Raw genomic sequence first — 22,034 nt, 5'->3', positions numbered from 1 at the left:
AAGGTACTTTTCTAACTCAAAACGTTATCTCGTATCTCCAGGCTAAAATTTCAGGATCTTCCCATTTCCCCTTTAGAGTTCAATTCAAGCCATACAAACCAGCCCATCTGAAAAAGTGACAGTACTCCTCTTTACAGCACGAAGCGTGAGGCTTTGCTAATTTTGCAGTGAGCTTGATTTTTAAAACTGTGTTTGCAGAGTTCAAATGGAAAGCAACCAAAAGGCTTTTCTTCTGCTAACAAGGGCTCGTGTAACAGCACACTGCGCTTTGTTTCTGCTGCGACACCAGCGCTTCCACTTTCCTCAGTCTCCATGCCAGTAAAAAGACACAATAAAGGAATTCAGACTCTATCAAGGTTTACTGTGCTCTTTTCAAACAGAGGAGCACGGGTGTTTCTAAAGCCACAAAAGAACATTTGTAGCAAAGTTTTTACCACTGCCAAATGCTATGCTAATAGCCAAGCTTTCAGCAAGAGATTCATGGGCTGCCACGTTCCGAAGATGATTAAGATATGTATCAGACCTAGGCAGAAGGGAACGGGAAGTCGAGGAATGGAAAAAACAGCAGCCTTTCCGCTGGACTGTAAGTCAGGCTGCTGCCTCGGAGCAGAATTCCTTACAGTCACTTGCTGTAAGAGCTGAGCAGAAGTAATCCCTTTCCAGTATTTACAGTCTCACCTGAATTCACAGAATCACAGAATCACAGAATAGTAGGGGCTGGAAGGGACCTCTGTGGGTCATCTAGTCCAACCCCCTGCCCAAGCAGGGTCACCCAGAGCAGGCTGCACAGGACCTTGTCCAGGTGGGTCTTGAATATCTCCAGAGAAGGAGACTCCACAACCTCCCTGGGCAGCCTGGGCCAGGGCTCCGTCACCCTCAGAGGGAAGAAGTTCTTCCTCGGGTTCAGCTGGAGCTTCCTCTGCTTCAGTTTGTGCCCGTTGCCCCTTGTCCTGTCGCTGGGCACCACTGGAAAGAGCTTGGCCCCATCCTCCTGATACCCACCCTGCAGATATTTGTAGGCATTGATAAGGTCCCCTCTCAGCCTCCTCTTCTCCAGGCTGAACAAGCCCAGTTCCCTCAACCTCTCCTCGTAGGGGAGATGTTCCAATCCCCTCATCATCCTCATAGCCCTCCGCTGGACTCTCTCCAGTAGCTCCTCATCTTTCTTGAACTTGGGAGCCCAGAACTGGACACAGTACTCCAGATGAGGCCTCACCAGGGCAGTGTAGAGGGGAAGGAGAACCTCCCTCGTCCTGCTGGCCACACTCTTCTTGATGCACAATGCTGTAAATCTCACCAGGAAGCTATTCCAACCATCTTCTACGTTGTCTTCCAAAGAGCTTTTCAAAAGCAGACTTAATCCTTTAAACAAGTTTCTCAGTTTTTATTATGCCAGAGTAATTTACACCTACACATTTACACCTACACAAGGGGATCTCTGACCAGAACTCGGCAGATATTTATTTTCTCCAGATATCCACCAGCGTTCACCTGGGTATCCAAAGCAGAACTGCAGTTGCCTCAGAGGCAAAATGGAGCTGATGTAGTTCTTAAAAAGCATTGTTTGTTGGGTTTTTGTGTTGTTGGTTGTTCTTGGGGTTTGTTTGTTTGTTTTTCTTGCAGTTTGTTTTATTTTTAAAGAGAGAGTGTGTGTGTATTTAATACCTCTTTATTTAAACTGGACTTCTGCCAAACTGCAGCTCCACCTGTCTACATGCAAACCCACGCTGTTTTGGGAAATGTATTTAGCTGAAAGGGTTAAGGCCAAACTTGGATGTCACCACTGCGTTGGTAACATGGTTTCAGTGCATTTACAGCATCCTGTAAAAAGGGGCTCCATGTCAGCATGCTCGCAGTAAGCAATACCAAAAGTCAGTACTGGCAGCATTACTGAGCTCCACAGGAAATTACATCCTCAAAAAAACATATACCCATGTTATGTATTTGTGGATGGAACGGATTAACCAATAAGAAAACCGGACGTCGCACACGTAAAGCCTTCACGCTGGCTGGAATTCCGCACAGTGCTTTGCCTGCCTTCCCCAGGGCTGACCTCAGAAAATCAAATCCGCTGCACAGCCGTACAGTCCAGGTTTTGTTTCGCAAGGAAACGGCAAAGTAGCTCCACAGTTCTGCGTTCTCGTTGGTTTTACGGACCGTCAGGTGGCACTTTGTCTCCCTCTGTGATGCGGTTTCCCGACACTTGCAGTTCCTCTTTAAAAAAGAAATAGGATTTTAAAATGCTTGCAACGAACAGTTTGGAACAGCTTGCTAGGGATGCATCAAGAGAAGTGTGGCCAGCAGGTCGAGGGAGGTTCTTCTTCCCCTCTACACTGCCCTAGTGAGGCCCCATCTGCAGTGCTGTGTCCAGTTCTGGGCTCCCCAGTTCAAGAAAGATGAGGAGCTACTGGAGAGAGTCCAGCGGAGGGCTGCGAGGATGATGAGGGGACTGGAGCATCTCTCCTACGAGGAGAGGCTGAGGGAGCTGGGCTTGTTCAGCCCGAAGAAGAGAAGGCTGCGAGGGGACCTTAGAGATGCCTCTAAATATCTGCAGGGTGGGGGTCAGGAGGATGGGGCCAGACTCTTTCCAGTGGTGCCCAGCGACAGGACAAGGGGCAACGGGCACAAACTGAAGTAGAGGAAGCTCCAGCTGAACACGAGGAAGAACTTCTTCCCTCTGAGGGTGACGGAGCCCTGGCCCAGGCTGCCCAGGGAGGTTGTGGAGTCTCCTTCTCTGGAGATATTCAAGACCCGCCTGGACGTGGTCCTCTACAACCTACTGTAGGTGACCCTGCTTTGGCAGGAGGGTTGGACTGGGTGACCCACAGAGGTCCCTTCCAACCCCGACCATTCTGTGATTCTGTGATTCTGTGTCACTCACTGAGATTAGTAACAACAACGTGGTTCTTTCACTCAAAGCGAAATGACAGATAAAATACACGCTTTCTTCAGACATAAATGGAAGAAAAAAAGAAAAAACGCAAGTCTTCCCCGAGGACGGCATAAGGCCTCTTAATGGCTCACCTGAAAACCTGAGTATGAGGCGGCTACAGTAAAAGGAGAGAATCCCACTCTATTTCTGAATGCCGTGGAGATGGTCTTACATTTGAAACTGGGCTTGCTCCAGTAATCCACCCACCAAAACTTTCAACAAAATGTTGCCAGCTCTGCTCACCCTACCTCCAGCCGCCTTCTTTCTACACCGAACCCTCCTGAAGCAGCCAGCAGAACTTCCAGACACCCCCACGACCACTTTCCTTGATGGAACTAGTAAAACCAGTATGAAAATCAAGAGCACCTGAAAGCAGTGCTCCGATCTACTCAGCTCAAAAAATGTGGCCAAAATTGTTGATTTCCTTCATTTTGCGTCAGGAGAGGTTTAGATTGGATATTAGGAAAAATCTCTTTAGTGAAAGAGTGGTCAAGCATTGGACCAGGCTGCCCAGAGAGGTGGTGGAGTCCCCATCCCTGGAGGGGTTCAAAAACCGTGTAGATGTGGCACTTCAGGACGTGGTTTAGCAGGCATGGGGGTGTTGGGCTGACGGTTGGACTTGATGATCTTGGAGGTCTTTTCCAACCTTAATGATTCTACAATTCTCTTTCTTCTCCTCCCTCAAAACTCTCCTCTCTCCATCCCTGCTGACTGCAACGGGAGAAGATAGAGTTCCCAGCCGTCTGGCAGATGTTTGGGGGTGTTGGGGAGAAGACATGTGTCCCCTTCTACAGTTCTCCTACTCTCTGGGTCTCCTCCAACCTAACCGGTTCTATGGTTCTACAACACCTTCGGAAGATCCCAGTAAGTGCAAGCTTGAGCTGTGGGTCCTCCCACGGCGGTCAGGGCTCCTGCCACGTGCAGCCAGGCAGAGAAGGTGACAAGCTGGGCAGCAGGCACATCGCTTTGCAGGGCAAACGTGGGCAACCACACGCGCATCTCGGAGCAATGGGCAGCCTTTCAAAGTCCAGAAAACAACAGGATTTTATTTTCTGTGCATCAAAAATATGGGAAGGGGATGGGATGGAGTCTCCCGTACCCGCACAGGGCTCCTGCGCCGCCAGCGTCACACGCGATGCAGTTGTCTGGGCAGGTGGCCACTGCAGGAGGGCTCGGCTGCACCAAATGGAATTCAAAGCTTTGCTTTCAAATGTAATTCACTCCTTATTTCCCGGGGCACAAAAAAAAAAGCAAGAGAGTAGTAGTAAGGAAAACACTCTTACCATCTGACACAGCTGGTTTTAGTAAAGAGAGGAGGAAGCAACTTTCATGCTAGAAAAACTCTCTGACATTTAACATTAGGGCCATAAGAACTCAGAAAATACCCTAAGTGTTAGGAAAACCAGTGTGCAATACACCAAGATCTTCAGATACAGGCAGAACCTGGGGTATAATGATAAAAACTCAAACCCAAGCACAGAGCAGAGTGAAAGCATTTCCCTTCTCTCAAGCCAGTGTTGCCACATATCAGAGCTGCCTTTTGACCGAACACAGCAATCCCAACCAGAACAGGCCACCAGAATTTTTCCTTTTCAGCCAAAGCAGCAATTGATAAACAATACAATTTACAGAGAACTAAGGTGTTCTGTAGCACGATGAATGAGCAATGCATGCTGTAAAGATGCAGATCTGTTCTAAAAAAGTCATTAATAAATACGTGTCATCGGCCAGTGTGAGCTCTGGGTGTGAGTTTCAGGTTTGCTGCATTTATGCTCCATAAGAGGTTTTGATTTTGGTGACTGTAGTGCTCTCCTTTCCTCATTTCTCTTTTTATCCCTATTTATCACTTACAAGAATGCCTCAAATTTTGTTTCACCCTTTGAAGTTGGACTACAAAGGTAACAACCGATTGTGATTCTACTGCAAGACAAACACAAAATTCACAAAATAAACAGCAAAGTTCCATAAACATCAGTAAATTACAGCTACACTTCAACAAAAAACAAGTCCCAAGAACTACAGTGTCAGAAATTTGCTTCACCACCCGCTATTAAATCTTTCTACCCAGCACCATCTTGGGCCCACGCACGTCAGGCGTTCAGGCTGCCATCAGTAAGTGTCAGCTAACAGGATTAAGCAGCGGGTCACCGCAGCCTCCGCTGGACACCAGGGGAAGGGGACACAGTGTCACGGGGTGGCTGATCTCATCAGTCACACAAAGTAGCAAAGGTAGCAGATGGATCATCACCTCTCAAAGACGGGAAGCAATTACTTTTAAAACGAAGCTGAATTTCAATGTTAATAATTTTTCTTTAAGGCATATATTACAGGAAAAATGTTATTATGGTGAATACTCACACGCAATCAGCGAAAGCTTAAACAAGATTTTATTATTTACTGTGCCTTACCTCCTTCAAACAGATCTGTTATAGCCCTCTCACAGCTGCTCCTGTTCCATTTCTTTAAAGCAGCTGACAGCGTTACTGCTGCAGAGACCTACTATTTCTGATCAATAATCTACTACATTCATGCTCTAGGTATTTGTAAAGACCATACAACCCATGAAATGTTATAGTTGTTAAGAGTTCATGAGTTGGCTGTACATCTAATTCTTCTACAATATCTTGGCAGTTGACTCTGGAGTCCCAGACTGTTGCTCTGATTCCATGAGGACCTTTCTCTCTTGTTGAAAAGTTCAGCATAAAATAGTCTTGGAGTACACAAAGCGCAAAAAATTATTGTGGTATAGAGCAACACCAGTTTTTATAGGCCTAACAATATATCAATTCCTGCATTTCACTGAGTATGGTATATGGGGAGAATGAGGTTCTAAAAAAGCTACTGAAAGTCATTACGTTATACTCTCTACCTCTAATATTTTGAAGAATCCAGGTGCCCAGACGTGGTTTTCAGGTGAAAGTCTCTCGAGTCAGGCAGCCTTACTTCCCACAAACCTCACTACCTACGGAATGTAACCACGACCTGTATAACGTAATCACATGCAAGACCTGCACGACTTCCATCAGAGCAGCTGCTTTCAGGACACAAATCCTGCTGACTTCTTAGGAATACCCAAATTCTTCTGCTGTGCAGAATAAAGGCAAGCAGCACCGCTAACCATCTGCAAGCCTTTAAAGCCCTCCTTGATAGAACTCCATTTTTTCACCACTGCTTTCAATCTTTTTAAGGCTGTTTTATTTGAAAGAAAACAATTGCCTCTCACTTCTATACCAGAAAGATCCCATGGCAGCCACGACGCTCTCCTGCAGCCGTTGACAAGGACGGGGATGAACCAAGGATGGGACGAGGTTTCCCCGGGGGGGTTCAGTGGCAGAAGAGGAGCTGACATCATCTTTCACGCGATCGCTATGTAGGGAAGGCTACGTCATGCTACTCACCCATGCTCATCTTAATCGGCAAATTTTCTCTGCTCGCAGCTTCCACAAGGTGTCTCCGAGCCTCCATCACAGCTTCCTTCTGCTTGAGGTTCATGAAGGACTCCCAGAGAGCTCTGGCAGCTGGATCGCTGTAAGAAAATGACAAGGTTACACTAAACATTGCTTGAATAATGGAGTAAGCTTAAGACAACATTTATATTTTAAGACGAGTGCTTCTACTTAGCAAGTCCTCTGAGGTGGGCAGGATGCAAGCAAAAATAAAGTGATATAAAAGCCTGATTTTTCGTAGCCGAATAGCTGCTATGGTTTTACAGAAAAAAGTGTAGAATCTTTTGCTACCAATTATAAAGCGTTAGAATTCACATGGAATAAATGAGCACGTCAGCCTCAAAGCAACCACTGCTCTTCAACCACGGGAATATCAGAAACAGTCCAAACTTCTTCAGTTACCAAAAAGCTGTGGAAAGGACGGGCTCTAACTTCCCCAGGAGAGTTTAAATCCCAAAGCCAATACTTCCAACGCTGACGGCTGTTGGTATGACTTGATGAACAACTGTCACTTTGGGTTTCATGGATTCTCCTTACATGAAAAGAATAATCCATAGCAGAATGCAACTGTCCTTCTGGGTTCTGTATTTACAGATTTCCTCTTTATTGTTGCTGTTGCTAAGCTTAAATGAGGAATTTATGTGGCTCATCTGCACTCTGTTCCCTGTCTGTGTTCTCTCTTCTCCAGGACACTGCATTTGTTGCAGCTGTGAATGAATTCAGTGTTTTCTCCATGGGGGGAAGAGAAGGGAGAAAAAACCCTTGCCTGGGGCTAAAGCCACCCATTGGGATTAATTGAATTGGATGTTTTTTTATTTATTTTCTTTTTTAAAGAAAAAGCTTCCCTCTGGTTTTTTCCTCAGGAGACATTTAACTCCCAAATACGTTTTGATGTCATTTACAACATGCTTATAAACATGCCAAAACCAGCTTTGTTTCACGGAAAACAGAAAACCCCACCAATTCACTGGACACCCGTTCCAGAGCAGCTGTGCTCACAGCTTACAGGCTGCACTCCACAAATCTGCACTCTCTCCCAAACCAGGTAAGAGGGTCGCCGAGCCCCGCTCCTGTCATCCCAGGAACCCACCGAGCGGGTGGAAGGACCGTGGCAAGAAGGTCGAGCTCCCCTTCTTCTGACCAAACCACGAATGAAGAGGAAGAGCAAATTTCCTCCTATTGCCACGCTTTAGGAACGGAAAAATCCAAACGACCTGACACAACCTTCCCATTTCTCTCTCACACAGTGCAGCTGGACCTCCCCGCCGTGACGGAGGCGGGAGGCAGCACGTCCCACGGCAGCCAGGGCATCTGCAGCAGCTCCCGCTCCTCCATCGCCACGTGGGCTCCGAGAACCGATGCTGCGTGGGCAGCAGCTCCGAGGGGATTCCTCACAAGAACAAGCAGGCTGATTTGTAACCTATGACAGCGCAAGAGAGAAGCAAGATTTCCAAAGCAACTAGATGCTTCAGCACAATCTCCCTTAAGTAATGGATCCTTGGGCATGCTATTTTTACAGATTATCCACTCAATTATTACGATTCAGCCCTACCCACCCAGCACCACATTTAAAGGCAGCCTGTCGACCCTGTTCACATCACATTCACAGGATTCGTCTCCCCATCATTTACAATCCTGCCTGAGGTTTGGATTGCAAGAGGCCACCACTCTGCCTGTTAACTTCTCCCTTCCTGGACACGCAGCTCCAAATACAAACCTACAGACACCAGGAATCAGGCCTGAACCAGCAGGAAGCTAGTTTTAAATAGACTTTTTTTCCCCCCTATTTGGAAGAAAAGTCAAGCTTCTGTTTTCTAAGGTTTTAACCTGTTCTGGTTTTCCCAGTTCTCTTCATCACCACGAATACGAGCAGAGAGTCTCACACAGACACCAGGACTTTAAAACAAGCAACATAAGGAACCTAAAATAAAAGTCTCCCAAATTTTGCACAGGTTTTTGTGGTCTCATCTTTCTCACCCCTATACTTCATAAAGATATTTAACAAACAGTAAAGTGTGGAAGATTCATCCCAAAGGCATCTATAGCGCTCAGTAAAAGTCAGAATGCACGTGATGAGGTTGCACCATTTTTCTCTCTGTTGTCCTTGCTTGCTGCTCTCCCTTTCCACACCCTGCGTTGATCAGTCCTGTCAATGTAGGCTGCCAGGCCTTTGAAAGCAACATGGAGTGTCCAGCGGAGGGCTACGAGGATGGTGAGGGGACTGGAGCATCTCTCCTACGAGGGGAGGCTGAGGGAGTTGGGCTTGTTCAGCCTGGAGAAGAGAAGGCTGAGAGGGGACCTTAGAAATGCCTCTAAATATCTGCAGGGTGGGTGTCAGGAGGATGGGGCCAGACTCTTTTCAGTGGTGCCCAGCGACAGGACAAGGGGCAATGGGCACAAACTGAAGCAGAGGAAGCTCCAGCTGAACATGAGGAAGAACTTCTTCCCTCTGAGGGTGACGGAGCCCTGGCCCAGGCTGCCCAGGGAGGCTGTGGAGTCTCCTTCTCTGGAGATATTCCAGCCCCGCCTGGACGCGGTGCTGTGCAGCCTGCTCTGGGTGACCCTGCTTGGGCAGGGGGTTGGGCTGGGTGACCCCCAGAGGGCCCTGCCAACCCCGACCAGTCTGTGATTCTGTGATTCTGTGAAAGGAGTAGGAGTAGTCTGGAAAGAGGTGAAACCAAGCGCTGGTCAGTGGAGAAGAAACTCTCAGAAGAGACGCGAACCCAAAGGTAAAGGCAGAAACCTGAGGACATGTACGACCCCGGGGGGTCCAATGCACAGCACCGCAACGTTAGACTTGGCTGAAACGATTCGCCTCTTGCTTCACATCACCAGTACAGAACAATATTTACTTCCTTACTGCTCCAGGTCTTGTCTGTTACTGATAAATTATTAAAACATGGTCTTTCAGGTCACTAACGCCAGAGCCAAAGGTCAAGAAGCCATAAGCCCATACTAGAAAACACGTCCACCCAATGGCTACGTGTTCCCCGTTTACGGTTATGTTTCCAGATCTACCCAACAGGCCATTCTTAACCCCCTTAGCATTTATAATCTTAGTTTGGCAATGTATTTCTTCAATCAGCAGGCATAATTAACCAAAGGAAAACAAGTCCAACACTCTTGTCCAAGCAGCATACCATAATCACCAAAATTATCAGCCGCATCTGTAGTCTCTGGCAAGCTATTGCAAATTATTTTAATATGACCTAATTTCCAGTGAAGACAGATAAAATAAGTTGACATGTACATTATCTCTTACTGGATTTTTGCCTAGACTGCTTTGCCTAACAGCACAAATTCAGGTCATGCTGTTTTCTCGTTATAAAACACTGGTACAACAAACTTTTTTTTTTAGTTATATGCAACCCTTGCTGTACCCCCTGGCTTACTGAAAAACAGGTCAAGAGTCTCTTCCATAGCTTTCTTAAAGGTTAAATTGAGAAGTCAGTATTTACATCAAGTTTCCTTCCCCCACTCCTGTATCTGAAATAGAGAAAGTAGAAGATGACTTCGTACAGTTTTGTTTTGTTTTCAGACTGCTTGGGGTGAGGTGAACGCCCAGCCTACATCAGAAATGGCAAGCAACCAGGTGGAGGACATCACACCAGCAAGATCTTAAAGAAGGAAGAATAAACAAACATGGTTATTTCTACACCTGGCCAGGGCCATGGGATTTCAAAGAGCAACTCGCTGACACAGGCTCTGAGTAAGTGACAGAAAATAACAGCGAGTGGGCTTCAAAAATTAACCAGCTCAAATGACGGCACTTCAGCATACAAACCAGTTGTGTTTGTACAGCTAAAAAATAAAAATCAGAAGGAAAATTGTGGTAGTCTCAACATGACACAGATTCCGTGGTTATTGTCTCAGCAAAGCTTTCACCTTATGTCTATATAGCTTTACAGCTCAGCTGCGCCTGTTTATTTTCACAAGAGGAAGGGAGGAGGGAAAAATTCAGTAAAGATTAAATTAACTTCATTGATACCACAAAGCTGAGCAAGAGTGACTGCTACAAAGTGTTCTGCCAATGTGCATTTTGCAATAACTCACATCCATTCTAAGAAGATGCAAAGAACAACACCAGGGCGGTGAGCAGACCGCTCCTACACCGGACAAATCCGCTGCTGGCGATGTGTCATTCGAGTGTCGATAAACCGGAGAGAGGAACAAGCCTGTGGCAAGATGCCACCATCTGGCTACCAGCCTGGAGCGAGGGGCTGCGTATTGAGAGACATCCTCCACGGGGAACAGGCTCCGCTCCAGGCCGTGGGGATGCTCCAGGGATGCCACGGGGAATGCCGTGGGGATGGGAAAAGCTGACCTCCGCATCGCCACACTGCCCCGCACCCAGCTGGACTCGGAGGATGAAGCCGCTCTTCATTTCACCCTTCTGAAAAAAATCAAATGGCTCTAATAGAATTTATTGAATGTTTTCTACGTAGAAACAGCTATTGGTATTTCCAAGACACCAGGCTCTAGCGTGGCTGCGTGCCTGTGGGCACCCCGGGTGCAGGCACTCGATGAGCTAGCTAGCATGCGTTCAGCTGAAGACGCAGCAATACTTCCTTCAAAGAAAATAAATATAAAGAAATAAAATAAATATAAATAAATATATATATATAAATAACTGTAAACTGCACATCCCCCAGAAGGGACTAACACCTTTTATTTGTAAAATGACAACTTTTTGAAGTTTTAAAGTGACCCTTAGCAGCAGACTGTAATCCTGCTGTTGGACATTTTATATGGCTGGCAAATCTGCTCAGCCTAATTAAAGGCGCGTGATAGACAGTGGGAACTTGAACTGTTTGCCAATCCGCCCCAACCTTCGAAAAAATGGCAAACAGAAAGCTAATGTCATCTTGGTATTGCAGAAAACTGCAGAAGATATGGGATAACCGGGTATTACCACCCTCACCAGATTCATGAAAATATTGCAACACGGCAAAACACGCGAAACTTTTTTTAAAAACAAACTCTCCACAGCCACTCAGCTCAGAACATCATTTTCACATCGCCACTTAGACGTGTGTCAAAACGCCCTCCATCTATTGCTTTTTGTGATTAGAACATGCAAATGGTACTTAAAAAAAAAAAAAATAAAGAGTCCGACAGGCAGCATTAAAGAAGGTAAACGTGTTCCTGACTAACGTAGTGGTTATTGCCCAGTTTGACTCCAAGCCCTCAAGCCCCTCGGTGGCTGTGATCTCCTCTAGACTCAGCCATGGCTGTGGGCTTTGGCACCGAGTCAAAACAGAGCGGTTATTGTTTGATTTATACGCCAAGGGCCTCTCAGATAAAGGGCTAACGGCAGGCTGATAGCTTCAGCCTTTGCCTGTGGTGTTTATACAGACCCTTCTCTCCTCTCCCTCCTCGCCGTGTATACTCCAGGAAGGCTGTGTCACAGCAAGATCAAGTTAATTAATTAGCTCATACTAGCATAATTTGATTGATAAGATAATTGATTCACTAAAGGTCATGGGGAGTGCTGTTAAAACACCAACTTTTCTGCCTCAGCAAGGCATGAGGTTTTGAGACTTGCGTTTTTCTACTCTGCAAACAGCGATTTTGAAAGCAACAATCGCACTACAAAAATCGATCGAAGCAGCTATGAGAAATTAATCTGTCAATTAAAGCGCACTGCACAGTTCAGAATATATTTCGCTATTTCATGAGGTATTTGAGCAAAAAATAAACCCAGTCCTACAACAGGAAGGGTCACATAAGAGAATTTTCTGCATTGTTAGTTCAGGAAACTATTGAGCTTTCCCAAAAAGAAAACTAGAGGCCTTGCCTATGGGATATAATTTGCTATTTACTACATCCAAACTAGGAGTATTTCCTAGTATATAAATGTTTCTGTACTGTTAAAGTACTCCTATGGGGAACATAGTCCTATATGACCAATTATCAAACTTCATTATCAAATTATACGATTTGATTGCTTTTCTGCAAGACAGAAGCAGCATAAATATTTAATTCAAAAAAAAGTTGCATTCTAAAGATACAGAAGAAAAAAAATCATTACAAATAGACTAGATTCTTCACAGCCTTTTGCCACCAGTTTATGCTAAAACACTTCTTTTCAACAGCAGGCAGATAAAACAGAAGCTGTCAGGCATTTTAAAAGCAGGACTGGACTAGCTGAAATATTTGTAAGTAGTGTTAGAGGTGGCATACAGTTCAATACACAGGTATACACACCAAGGCAGTACACTACGAGTTGGACTAATACAGTAGACTTGTTCATAAAAAGACATTATTTGCCATTAGAATTCACAAACACTGTACGATTTTGGCTCCTCTCCCCTGTTTTCACCTTCGTGTGGATCCCCCTGTGCCAGGAACGCAGCAACAAGAGAGGGAACAGTTATTGTATGCAGGTTGTTATAGTCAAGCTATTCCACTTAGCTTCAGGAAGGCACGCCTACAGATACCGATGCTTCAGGGCAATGCTGTATACCCACTCAAGTTAACTTCAGTTTTGCAGTCTCTTTCAGATGCAGGATGATAAAACAGGCTGCTGCTTACCATGAGAAGAAGAGAAAGTAAGACTCAGACGCCATCAATGACTTAAGGCCAACAGGGATAGGAAAGTATTCTTGGAATTTCTTACTGAGCATCACGAGAGCAAGTTTTGGTTTGCCTTACAATGAAGCATGGGACAGGCTTTGCACAGACATAGGAGCAAAAGTCTAAAAAATGCTGAGGATACACAAAATCACAAGCTCATTTCAGACAGACCAGAATTGTGAAAGAATTATCTCAAAATAGCTTTTACAACAACACTGTAATTTTAAACTGCAAAACCCCTGTGCTTCACACAAACTGTTGTGTTCCAACAAAACCATGACCGCTATACTCCAAACCAGGAAGAAATACGCTCCCTGTTATCAGTGGAGCATGGGAGAACTTCAAAGCAAACAATTCAGGAGTTCTGATAAACACAACCAAGACGGCAACCCCAAACTGCCCCACAACTGCTCTGTCCACCTACAGCGCTCTGCTTGGGGCCGAATCCCTGTCCCCCCCCTTCACAGATAAATCAGACTCTTAAAATTTGACGTATTTTTGGTCCCACGGGTGAAGCGAATGACAATAAAATTTAAGATTTAATTATTAAAAGGTTGCCAAGGATTCAGTTCACGTCAGGAATTGATTACAAAGAGGGGAAAAAAAAAATCCTCCCAGCTAAAGTAAATGGTAACACAGCACTGCTTTTTGCACTGGCTTTTTTTTAATATAAAAAAAATAAAAGATAAATTTAACTTCTCTGGTTCATTCATACATCTACTTTACAGATGGCCACACTTACAAAATAGAGTATGAACCCAAGCCTGATGACTGTGGTCAGCCACCGTCTGAAGCAGGTTCGTCACGTGCCAAACCCACCGCCTTCAGTTTTATCAAACATTTCCTCAACCCAAGCACCAAGTAAACTTGTAAGGACAAGCATCTTAACCACAGCCCTGTTTCATATTGATCTAAATATAGATGTATTTATATATATATGCTCTGTGATACACATACAAGAAGTTTTTTGGCTTCAGAAAGCCCAAAAGTTTAACGTACACACTTCAGCATCCATGGCACGGAACAACTTTGCTTGCTAATAACCACACATGTGAGGCCATGCAGCTGCGCACGGAATGACATTATTGAAAAGTAATGCAACCCCACTCGCTGCTGCTTCCAGTATCAGAGTCATACTGTAAACCAATTACACCAGTATGCATTAAACCAAAAATAGAAAAATAGTTCAAGAGAGCAGAAATGTAAACTGTGGACTGCGTTTTACCATAACAAAAATCAGCACAAATGCATGCGCGTGCACACACACTGTATCCGAAAAATAATTTATAAATCTTCTTATTCTATTCCATTTATGTAGACTAGCAATACAGAATTTCTGTATCAGCTCAATATTACAACAGTTGCTTAGTGGAAAATTTCTTCAAGAACATTCAGAGTTTTTTTGCAATAGAATTTAATATATAAACATATATACGAACTGGCATGGTCACATTCAACATCGTTTCACCTGATTAAAAACAGCCAATACAGCATTTTTCTGTGTTCAAAACAAAACTACACAGTCCAATGAAAAGTTTGGGTAGCTATGGGTTCTCACCACCTTTGTGTTCTGCTTATTTTAGCTGTTCCCCAGATCATTAATATCCACCTGAACCTGTAAACTTCAAGGTCAACCAAAGGTGACACATAAGGAAGCAATATAATATGGAGTATCGAACCGGATTATATGCTGTGAAACATTAAGACAGTCTCCTTAAACTACACTTTCTTACCTTCTCTCTTTGTAATAGAAGAGATAAGAAGATGAACTCCATACAGCTATTGAGCCAGATTTTTTAATTTGGAGGATTTACAGAACAACTACGAATTCCTTTTATGGAGTAATTTTAAAATTTACCAACTGTTGGTTTCTAGAAAATGCTATGTAACCAGAACCAAAATGAGCAGAAAAATATTCAGCAAACGTTCCAGAGATGGAATAAAAATATACCCCAAAAGCTATAATGCTCTATGAATATCTCACCACTGTCACAAGCAACGTAAACGCTCCAACCTAAGTCCACGTTGGTTGTTGCTGTTAACCTGCAGCAGTAACATATTACATGTCCAAGCCTGTGACCGGCAGCACTAAGAACACACAAAAGCCTCACAAATACAACAGGTCTCCAGCTCAAGAGGGGGCTGCTTGTGGACCAAATGTCACGCAAATCTCTGTAGCTCCTGGGCTAACTCACCTCTCGTGCAGCTATCCCTCTGCAGATGGCCCACGCCAACACCAACAAAGCCATACGTGCAGGTAAACCACATCATCTCCATTTGTGAGAGGGAAAATACATATATTTATACATACACATTGTCGTCCCCTACACGTGCGGTGGCATCCAAGTGCAGTACACCAAAATCTGTACAATAAGCTGAGCAAGCAGAAAAGGCTGGCATTGCAGGGAGAAACTACGTAGATCAGCAGCCTTCATCTCTTCAAACCACCCTGTGAAAAGGTGAACTAGTGCTTAATTCCATAAAACCTTGTTTTCTGCAAATCACAAAATTATTAGACCTCTGAACTGGGTTACTGACCATTACACGAAAGCTCCCGTTCACTTTGGAAAGTTTTAATTTAAATATAACCCTGCGATGCACGCATACCGGGAGTCACGTAAGCAAACAGACTTCGCTTTGCCGTTTCACACGGCAGCTGACACTGCTACAAGATTATTTCTTCAGCAGCTAGCAAAATGTTTTGTCGGGAAGAGAGCTCCTCGAAACGAGTAAGGCTGCTCCTGCTGAAGTCCTGGGAGAAGCGACAGCACGAGCGTGGAACGGCTGGCGAAGGACCAGGCTCTCCCTAAACGCGTTTCTGAAGCCAGCTCTACTCACACTCTACAAAACGGACTGCCAGCGATTTCCCACACCGTCATCCGACTACTGTGCAAACCGCAGTATGTTCTTTTTTCCACAATGCTAATGCTGGAAGATGGTACCCTGAGGCAAGTCTTGAGGAAACAAGGCCGCTTTCGGGAAGGTGAGGAAAAGGCATCCAGGCGGAGCTGCTGCTGCTCGGCTGGCTGAAGGCGGAGCGAAAGGGAAGCGTTAGTCACGCAAACAGCCCTGAAACAGAAGCCTGCCTGGCAATCGCACCAACAAGAAACAGATCATCATCTTCGCCTCAAGTCCTTTCATGACAGTTACTTATCAACTTCAAGAACCTCTGAAGTCTATGATCTTGCGAGATTATTATCCTGGAACCACACACCTCTGGTTGTCTTAAAATACACGAATTTCAGTGTGTCTCTTTCAAAACTTGGATTATCTCAAAAACTTTACTGAAAGTCAAGCGTACCAATAAATCAGGGATTCTATTAATCTTTGCTCAGGATTCCTCTTTTTGATCTACTACAAACGCAACAGGTCTCCAGGTCTGGCCACGTTAACCCCTTCTGTTGATACCCCAAGCAGAGGGACCTGGCAGATTACTGAGAGGGGGAAGAGAGCAAGCCAGATGCACCTGAGGAAGACAGGACTGGTTTGACAGAGGCTGACTGATGTTCAGGTCTTACTAATCCTTGAAGTATTAAAACCCACTAAGCTCCATCTTGCACATAGACATAATTTTGAACATGTTCTGTGCAACGAGGAAAGCAGATTAAGTACCAACTGGGCAAAGAGTCTTACCTCCAAGATGTGGTCAGCACGCCTCAAAACGTTTTAACTCTATCCTTCCTCTAACCCCTATCAGTTCCACTTTTAAATCATGCTACTGAACAACACAAAATACACACTGTTAGCATTTTCATCCGTTAACCAGCTGGTAGGGTTCCCTCCCTTCTACAACAGTTTCACACCAGCCATCCCTGCAGATGAGCCTTTACCACAGGCCACAGACTATTTAACTACCCTAAAACTTTCCCGTTATTCAAACAGTAGCAATAAATGAGCTCTTCAACAATTATGGTGGCACTGGGGCGCTCAGCGGACAGCTATGCATCACACTGGGACTTGCAAAAACAAGTTTCAGCTCCAAATACACGGCAGTGTTCTCACTTCGTGCCAGCTATTAGGGACTAAGCTCCTCTGCATTGACTCAGCATTGGACCAGGTCTAGCAGCGCTCCTATGGCTGGGTTGGAGTGGGGCCAGAGGAGGACTACGAAGATGATCCAGGGGCTGGAGCACCTCTCCTACGAGGACAGGCTGAGGGAGCTGGGACTGTTCAGCCTGGAGAAGAGAAGGCTCCGGGGTGACCTTAGAGCAGCTGCCAGTGCCTGGAGGGGCTGACAGGAAGGATGGAGAGGGGCTTTTCACAAGGGGGTGTAGTGATAGGACAAGGGGGAACGGCTCTAAACTAGAAGAGGGCACATTTAGATGAGATATTGGGAAGAAATTCTTCTCCATGAGGGTGGTGAGGCCCTGGCCCAGGTTGCCCAGAGAAGCTGTGGCTGCCCCCTCCCTGGCAGGGTTCAAGGCCAGGTTGGATGGAGCTCTGAGCACCCTGGGCTGGTGGAAGATGTCCCTGCTCATGGCAGGGGGGTTGGAATCAGATGGTCTGTAAGGTCCCTTCCAACCCAAACCATTCTATGATTCTCCTGCCTCCCTCAGTGACATACTCTTTGGAAGTCCTCGAAGACTTCTCAGACTCATACAGAGGTCCCTTCCAACCCCGAACTTTCTGTGATTCTGTGACAAGCTCCTGCAGAAGGGTAAGATGTGCAGACTGTAAGAGCACATGAAGTCATTGTTCAGTAAAAAAAAAAAAAATTAAAAAAAAAATTACAGGGGTTATTCCAGCTGTCCACCACCACCCAAAAGCAGAAGCAGCACCTGATCTTTAGACCAAGTCCAGGCAGGCTGATCCAAAAAAACAACCAAGCACACTATGGCAATCGGATGACTGCCAGAAACAGAACGACTGACCAGAAGCCAGTTTGCTTCCTTCAAGACAAACAAAATCGAAATCACTAAAAAGTGAAATCATTTCCGTTGGAAGTAGAATTGCTCATTGCAACCTGACCCACGCTGTTTTCCAATTCGCAGATGTAGCTACGCAGCGCTTCACAAGGTAAAGGGAAAGCTTGATGCTGAAAGGCTTCCCAGTCAGGCCACAGCCCTCTCAGTCACTGTAGTAAAGCAGATCTTCATCGTTCCAGCATCACCCCAAAATTCACTCTTGCTCCTCTAACAGTGGCCCAACTCTGCAGGGGCGCAGGAAAAAAAAAGTGCATGCAAATAATTTCTAATACTCATAACCATCCTTTAGTCCTATCTGAGTTTCAGCTGGCTGCCTTTTCATCCAACAAAACGGTTCTGCAAGCTGTTTCATTCCTGCAGACTGCAGGACAGCTCACACGGAATGCCAGAGCGAGTTACTGTATGAATCAAGTTAATTGAAAGCTTCTGAGTAGGATTTTGTACGCTACAAGGTAACACCAAAACTCTTGCCAAGCTGCTCTTTAGAATGTGTGTATTAAAGAGTTACCTGTCAGGGATTTTAATTTAGTTTTTGGACAAAGCAAATGAACGATGCTAAAAATAAAGTCTGATCCTTACAACATATGTATTACTTGGGAATACTACATGTAACATAATAGGTTACTTTAGAGCATTCTGTTCTGTGTTTTAAAGCTATTGCATAAGGTTGTTTTAATAAAAATGATTCCAGTGAAAGAACAGCTAGTAATGAGGTGCTGACAATTGAATCTACATTCAGGGATTGCACTGGAGTGCCAAGTCCACTTTTACAGACGCACTGGGTAGTTATCCAATGGATGTCCTCGAGGCATGTAAACCAATATATTTCGGGTCACTTTTGGCAGCAGAGATAGAGGAGACAAATGAAAACATTTACCACGAACACATCTGAAGTGTGTTTTTCTTATTAGAGAAACGTAAGAAAATAAACCCAGATACCATGGAATGCCAGGAATTCCCTCTCCTCAATGTTTTTGATTTACAAGGCCACATTTTGGTAGTCTCCTTTGACCTCCCTCCTTCATTTGCTGGCCTAATGCCTTGAGTAACCGAAGCAACCTCTTGACTAGATCATTTTGAGGGCTTAATGTACAGGAATACGTCTTCATTGCAGAAGGAAAGTCAATCCTTTCCATAAGCGACTCAGTTACCACAAAAATCATTGCTGATGAACTCTTATGGCATAGAGCAGTCAAAACAGTCACAGATACTCTCTTTATGAGTTGAGAACAAGTATTCCAGTACAGACTAGGAGACCCAAAAGAAACAGTAAAAAAATAATCTGAAGCAGACCTTACATCTGAAAGACGTGTCGTCTGAAAGCACAGGGCCAGATTCTCTGCCACCATGTAGGTGAAAGCAAACTTACATCAACTTGAGGGCCCGGCCCTGCATATCTTCCTTATTCCATTCCCCTCTCTTACTTCAAAGGAGCATATTTGTCATAGTTTCGACGCAAACCTAGAGCCCCAGCTTCTTCAGATCTCATGCAAACCTAATATGGCCAATTCTAGCCTTCAAAACCAAACTGACAGCTATTCAGAAAGAATAAAGCTCCAGCCTCAGGCTTTCATTTTTATAACCATTTCCATACTCTGGTTGATCTGTCACGGAGAACGAGATAAGGACTCCTGTCTACATTGCATTTATTTACCCTGTGTTCTGGATATCTTCTCACAGCCCCTCCCCGATACACTGCTGCCTACCACAGAATGAGTAAGGCGAACAGAATTTTGTCCTAATCCATGATCTCTGGATTTTCAGTGGCTTTTTGTAGTCACTCAACATTACTGCTGCGTCCTCCTCCTAAAAAGGGCTTCTATAAGAAGTGTATTGGGTGCTGCTTAATTCCCCTCCTCCTCCTCCACATTTCCTCCTCACCATCAAACCGAGTGTATGATTGATGGTATTTTCCAACCTGTGCAAAGCGTGTTTGAAGGCATGACATATTCCCCTGTCATTAATAAGACCTGCAGCTTTCTCTGTCAAAGCTAATTTCCTTTTTTTAAGGGGTAACTGGAGCTCGAGCATCCACGTGCCCCATACGCACTCAGCGCGTGTTCTGCGGCTGTTTCCAGGAACTGAAAATGGCTCAATATGGATTTCTTTTTCTGGTTGCTGATTTAAACAAGCAGTATAGCCGTGGAGAGATTTAGGTAAGGTGATCAAACTTTTCTCTCCCACAGTGAATGGGAATCTTTCCCAGATGAAGATCATTTCAGAAAGTACGCTCACAATCTCTGGAAATTAGGCGGTACTAGGTGTAGCACAGTTGTCCAGAGCCCGCAGTAGGACCGTGGTTCATCAAGGCATAACAGTCAATTTTCACAACCACTTTTGAAGCTGGGAGCAGCTATAAAGCAGCAACACCCATTTCGGCATCTCTTTGCTACACTTCAGGAAAACAAGGTGCATGAAAACAGGGGAGCGCTGGAGCTACGCATCATGAATTGGAATCTAAAGATCTGCCGTCCAAATAACAGAAGCCATGCTAAATATTCATTAGCCATGCTAAATAACAGAAGAGGAGGCTGGAGCTTTGGATCAGTTATAAAAAATTAAAATCAACAGCTGGGTAAGGATTTATCTGTATAAAAACAAAGAAGTATTTTTCCGTGCACAGATTCTGTCTACTATCCAGTGTAAAATCATCTTTAAGCTCTTGCCAGGTAAATTTTAGCCCATAAGCTCTTGACAGGTAAATTTTAGCCCATGTAAGCTTTGATTCCTGTTTCACATTAAGTTTGGAATCATGAAAGAATCAAAATCATACAGTCCAAACTTGCAACCAAACCCGTTGCCAACAGACAATGCTACTTCCTTCCCAAACACTGGTTCGCCATCCAAACGAGCAGCTGCCATTTGTTCTTCTCATCAGTCTATTATGGCACATTTTTCTCTGCTGTAAGATATCACAGGCTTACTTTATAGTATGAGAATGATAAACTAAAACACCCCTCCAGGTCACTCAGTCGCTCCCTGTTCTGGCGCTACGGCTGAACAGCAAACCACCGATTCCACAGTATGTAACAAGGCCAACGCATATCACTGCATTTTGAAACCTCGTTGCTGAGGTCATTCTGGAGGCAAACTTGCAGGCAGCTGGCCAAGCAGAGTGAGAGCTAGTCTTAGAAAAGTCTCACAACGTCAGCCAAAGCAACAGTTACCGGGAGATCGTGCTATAACACGAGCAAGACTGGAGCTCACTTTGGAGATTCATAAAGTCCACTTCAACAGACGCAGCCTTTATGCCGCTGTTGATCTCTGAATACATCTGCAGGAAAATGCACTGTGGCCACACCAAGAGAAAAGCAGTTTGCAAACTCACCCAGGGGAGGACAGAAACTCACCAAATTCCCAAACAAAAGCTTTAAGGTACCAAAAACGGGATGACAGTTTTAAAAGCAATGCTGCAGACAGCCAAAAAACCACTGCCCCCGAGCAAGACAAAGCTCTTCCTTTCTGTCCTGACTGCAGACATCAGCGGTTGCTCTTTCCGATAGTGAATGGAAAGAGATTTGTCCTTCTTTACATCTTGCAAGGAACGTCCCCGCAGAACAGAGAGTGATGCTAACAAGGAAGCAGTCAGAAGATAAACGAGCTGAGGGGCTGTACCCGCTGAATTTCCTCACAGACATTAAGTGACCCTGCTCAGAGGGCTGTTGATGGTTGGACGACATCTGGGTAATGCTCACATTTATTGTGTCTGTCCATGGGCAAAGGAAAAAGTCAGAAACTTGAGACTTGGCAGCGACAGCGGCTTAACCGACTCAAATACTCAAGTGCTCAAATAGAGATTATATCGAGAATAACATAGATACAGGGAGTCCTCCTCCAGAAGAACTAAAAATGTCTTCAAGAAAATGAAGCATGCGGGGTTCTGGATTTTGCCATTTTCAACCGGCAGATTATACAAGCGACAGCATCTCCAACCTCTTGATGGCTCTGAGGATGGCTACGTCAGTCTCAGAGGAACCAGGAGAAAAAAAAAAAAGAATTCTAGCTGAAAACTTCCATTAATAAGCCTGGGTAGCCCAGAAAACCAGTGCAGTTAGAGGTCCTCAAAGGACAAGGAATGAAGTCTTGAGCAGTCCAGCTTCCCACAAGCCTCAGAAGTCCTTTTTGTGGGCTGAGCAGCAGAGATAAGGAAGAACC

The 22,034-nt window shown here is 44.9% G+C and overlaps 1 protein-coding gene across 1 annotated transcript in view; it reads right to left on the bottom strand.

Annotated features, from left to right (window-relative positions):
* SCFD2 (sec1 family domain containing 2) overlaps positions 1 to 22,034 on the bottom strand; it is a 224,057-nt gene that overhangs the window by 184,564 nt on the left and 17,459 nt on the right. Inside the window, exon 3 of the mRNA XM_009940592.2 lies at positions 6,331 to 6,458. Within this exon, the coding sequence (XP_009938894.2) occupies positions 6,331 to 6,458 (128 nt within the window). The remainder of the gene's footprint in view (positions 1 to 6,330; positions 6,459 to 22,034) is intronic.

This window comes from Opisthocomus hoazin, chromosome 5 (genome assembly GCF_030867145.1).
Source record: "Opisthocomus hoazin isolate bOpiHoa1 chromosome 5, bOpiHoa1.hap1, whole genome shotgun sequence".
In the NCBI taxonomy this organism is placed as follows: Eukaryota; Metazoa; Chordata; class Aves; order Opisthocomiformes; family Opisthocomidae; genus Opisthocomus; species Opisthocomus hoazin.
The sequence above is the reverse complement of the archived record's forward strand: the minus strand, read 5'-3'. Positions and strand labels throughout refer to the sequence as shown.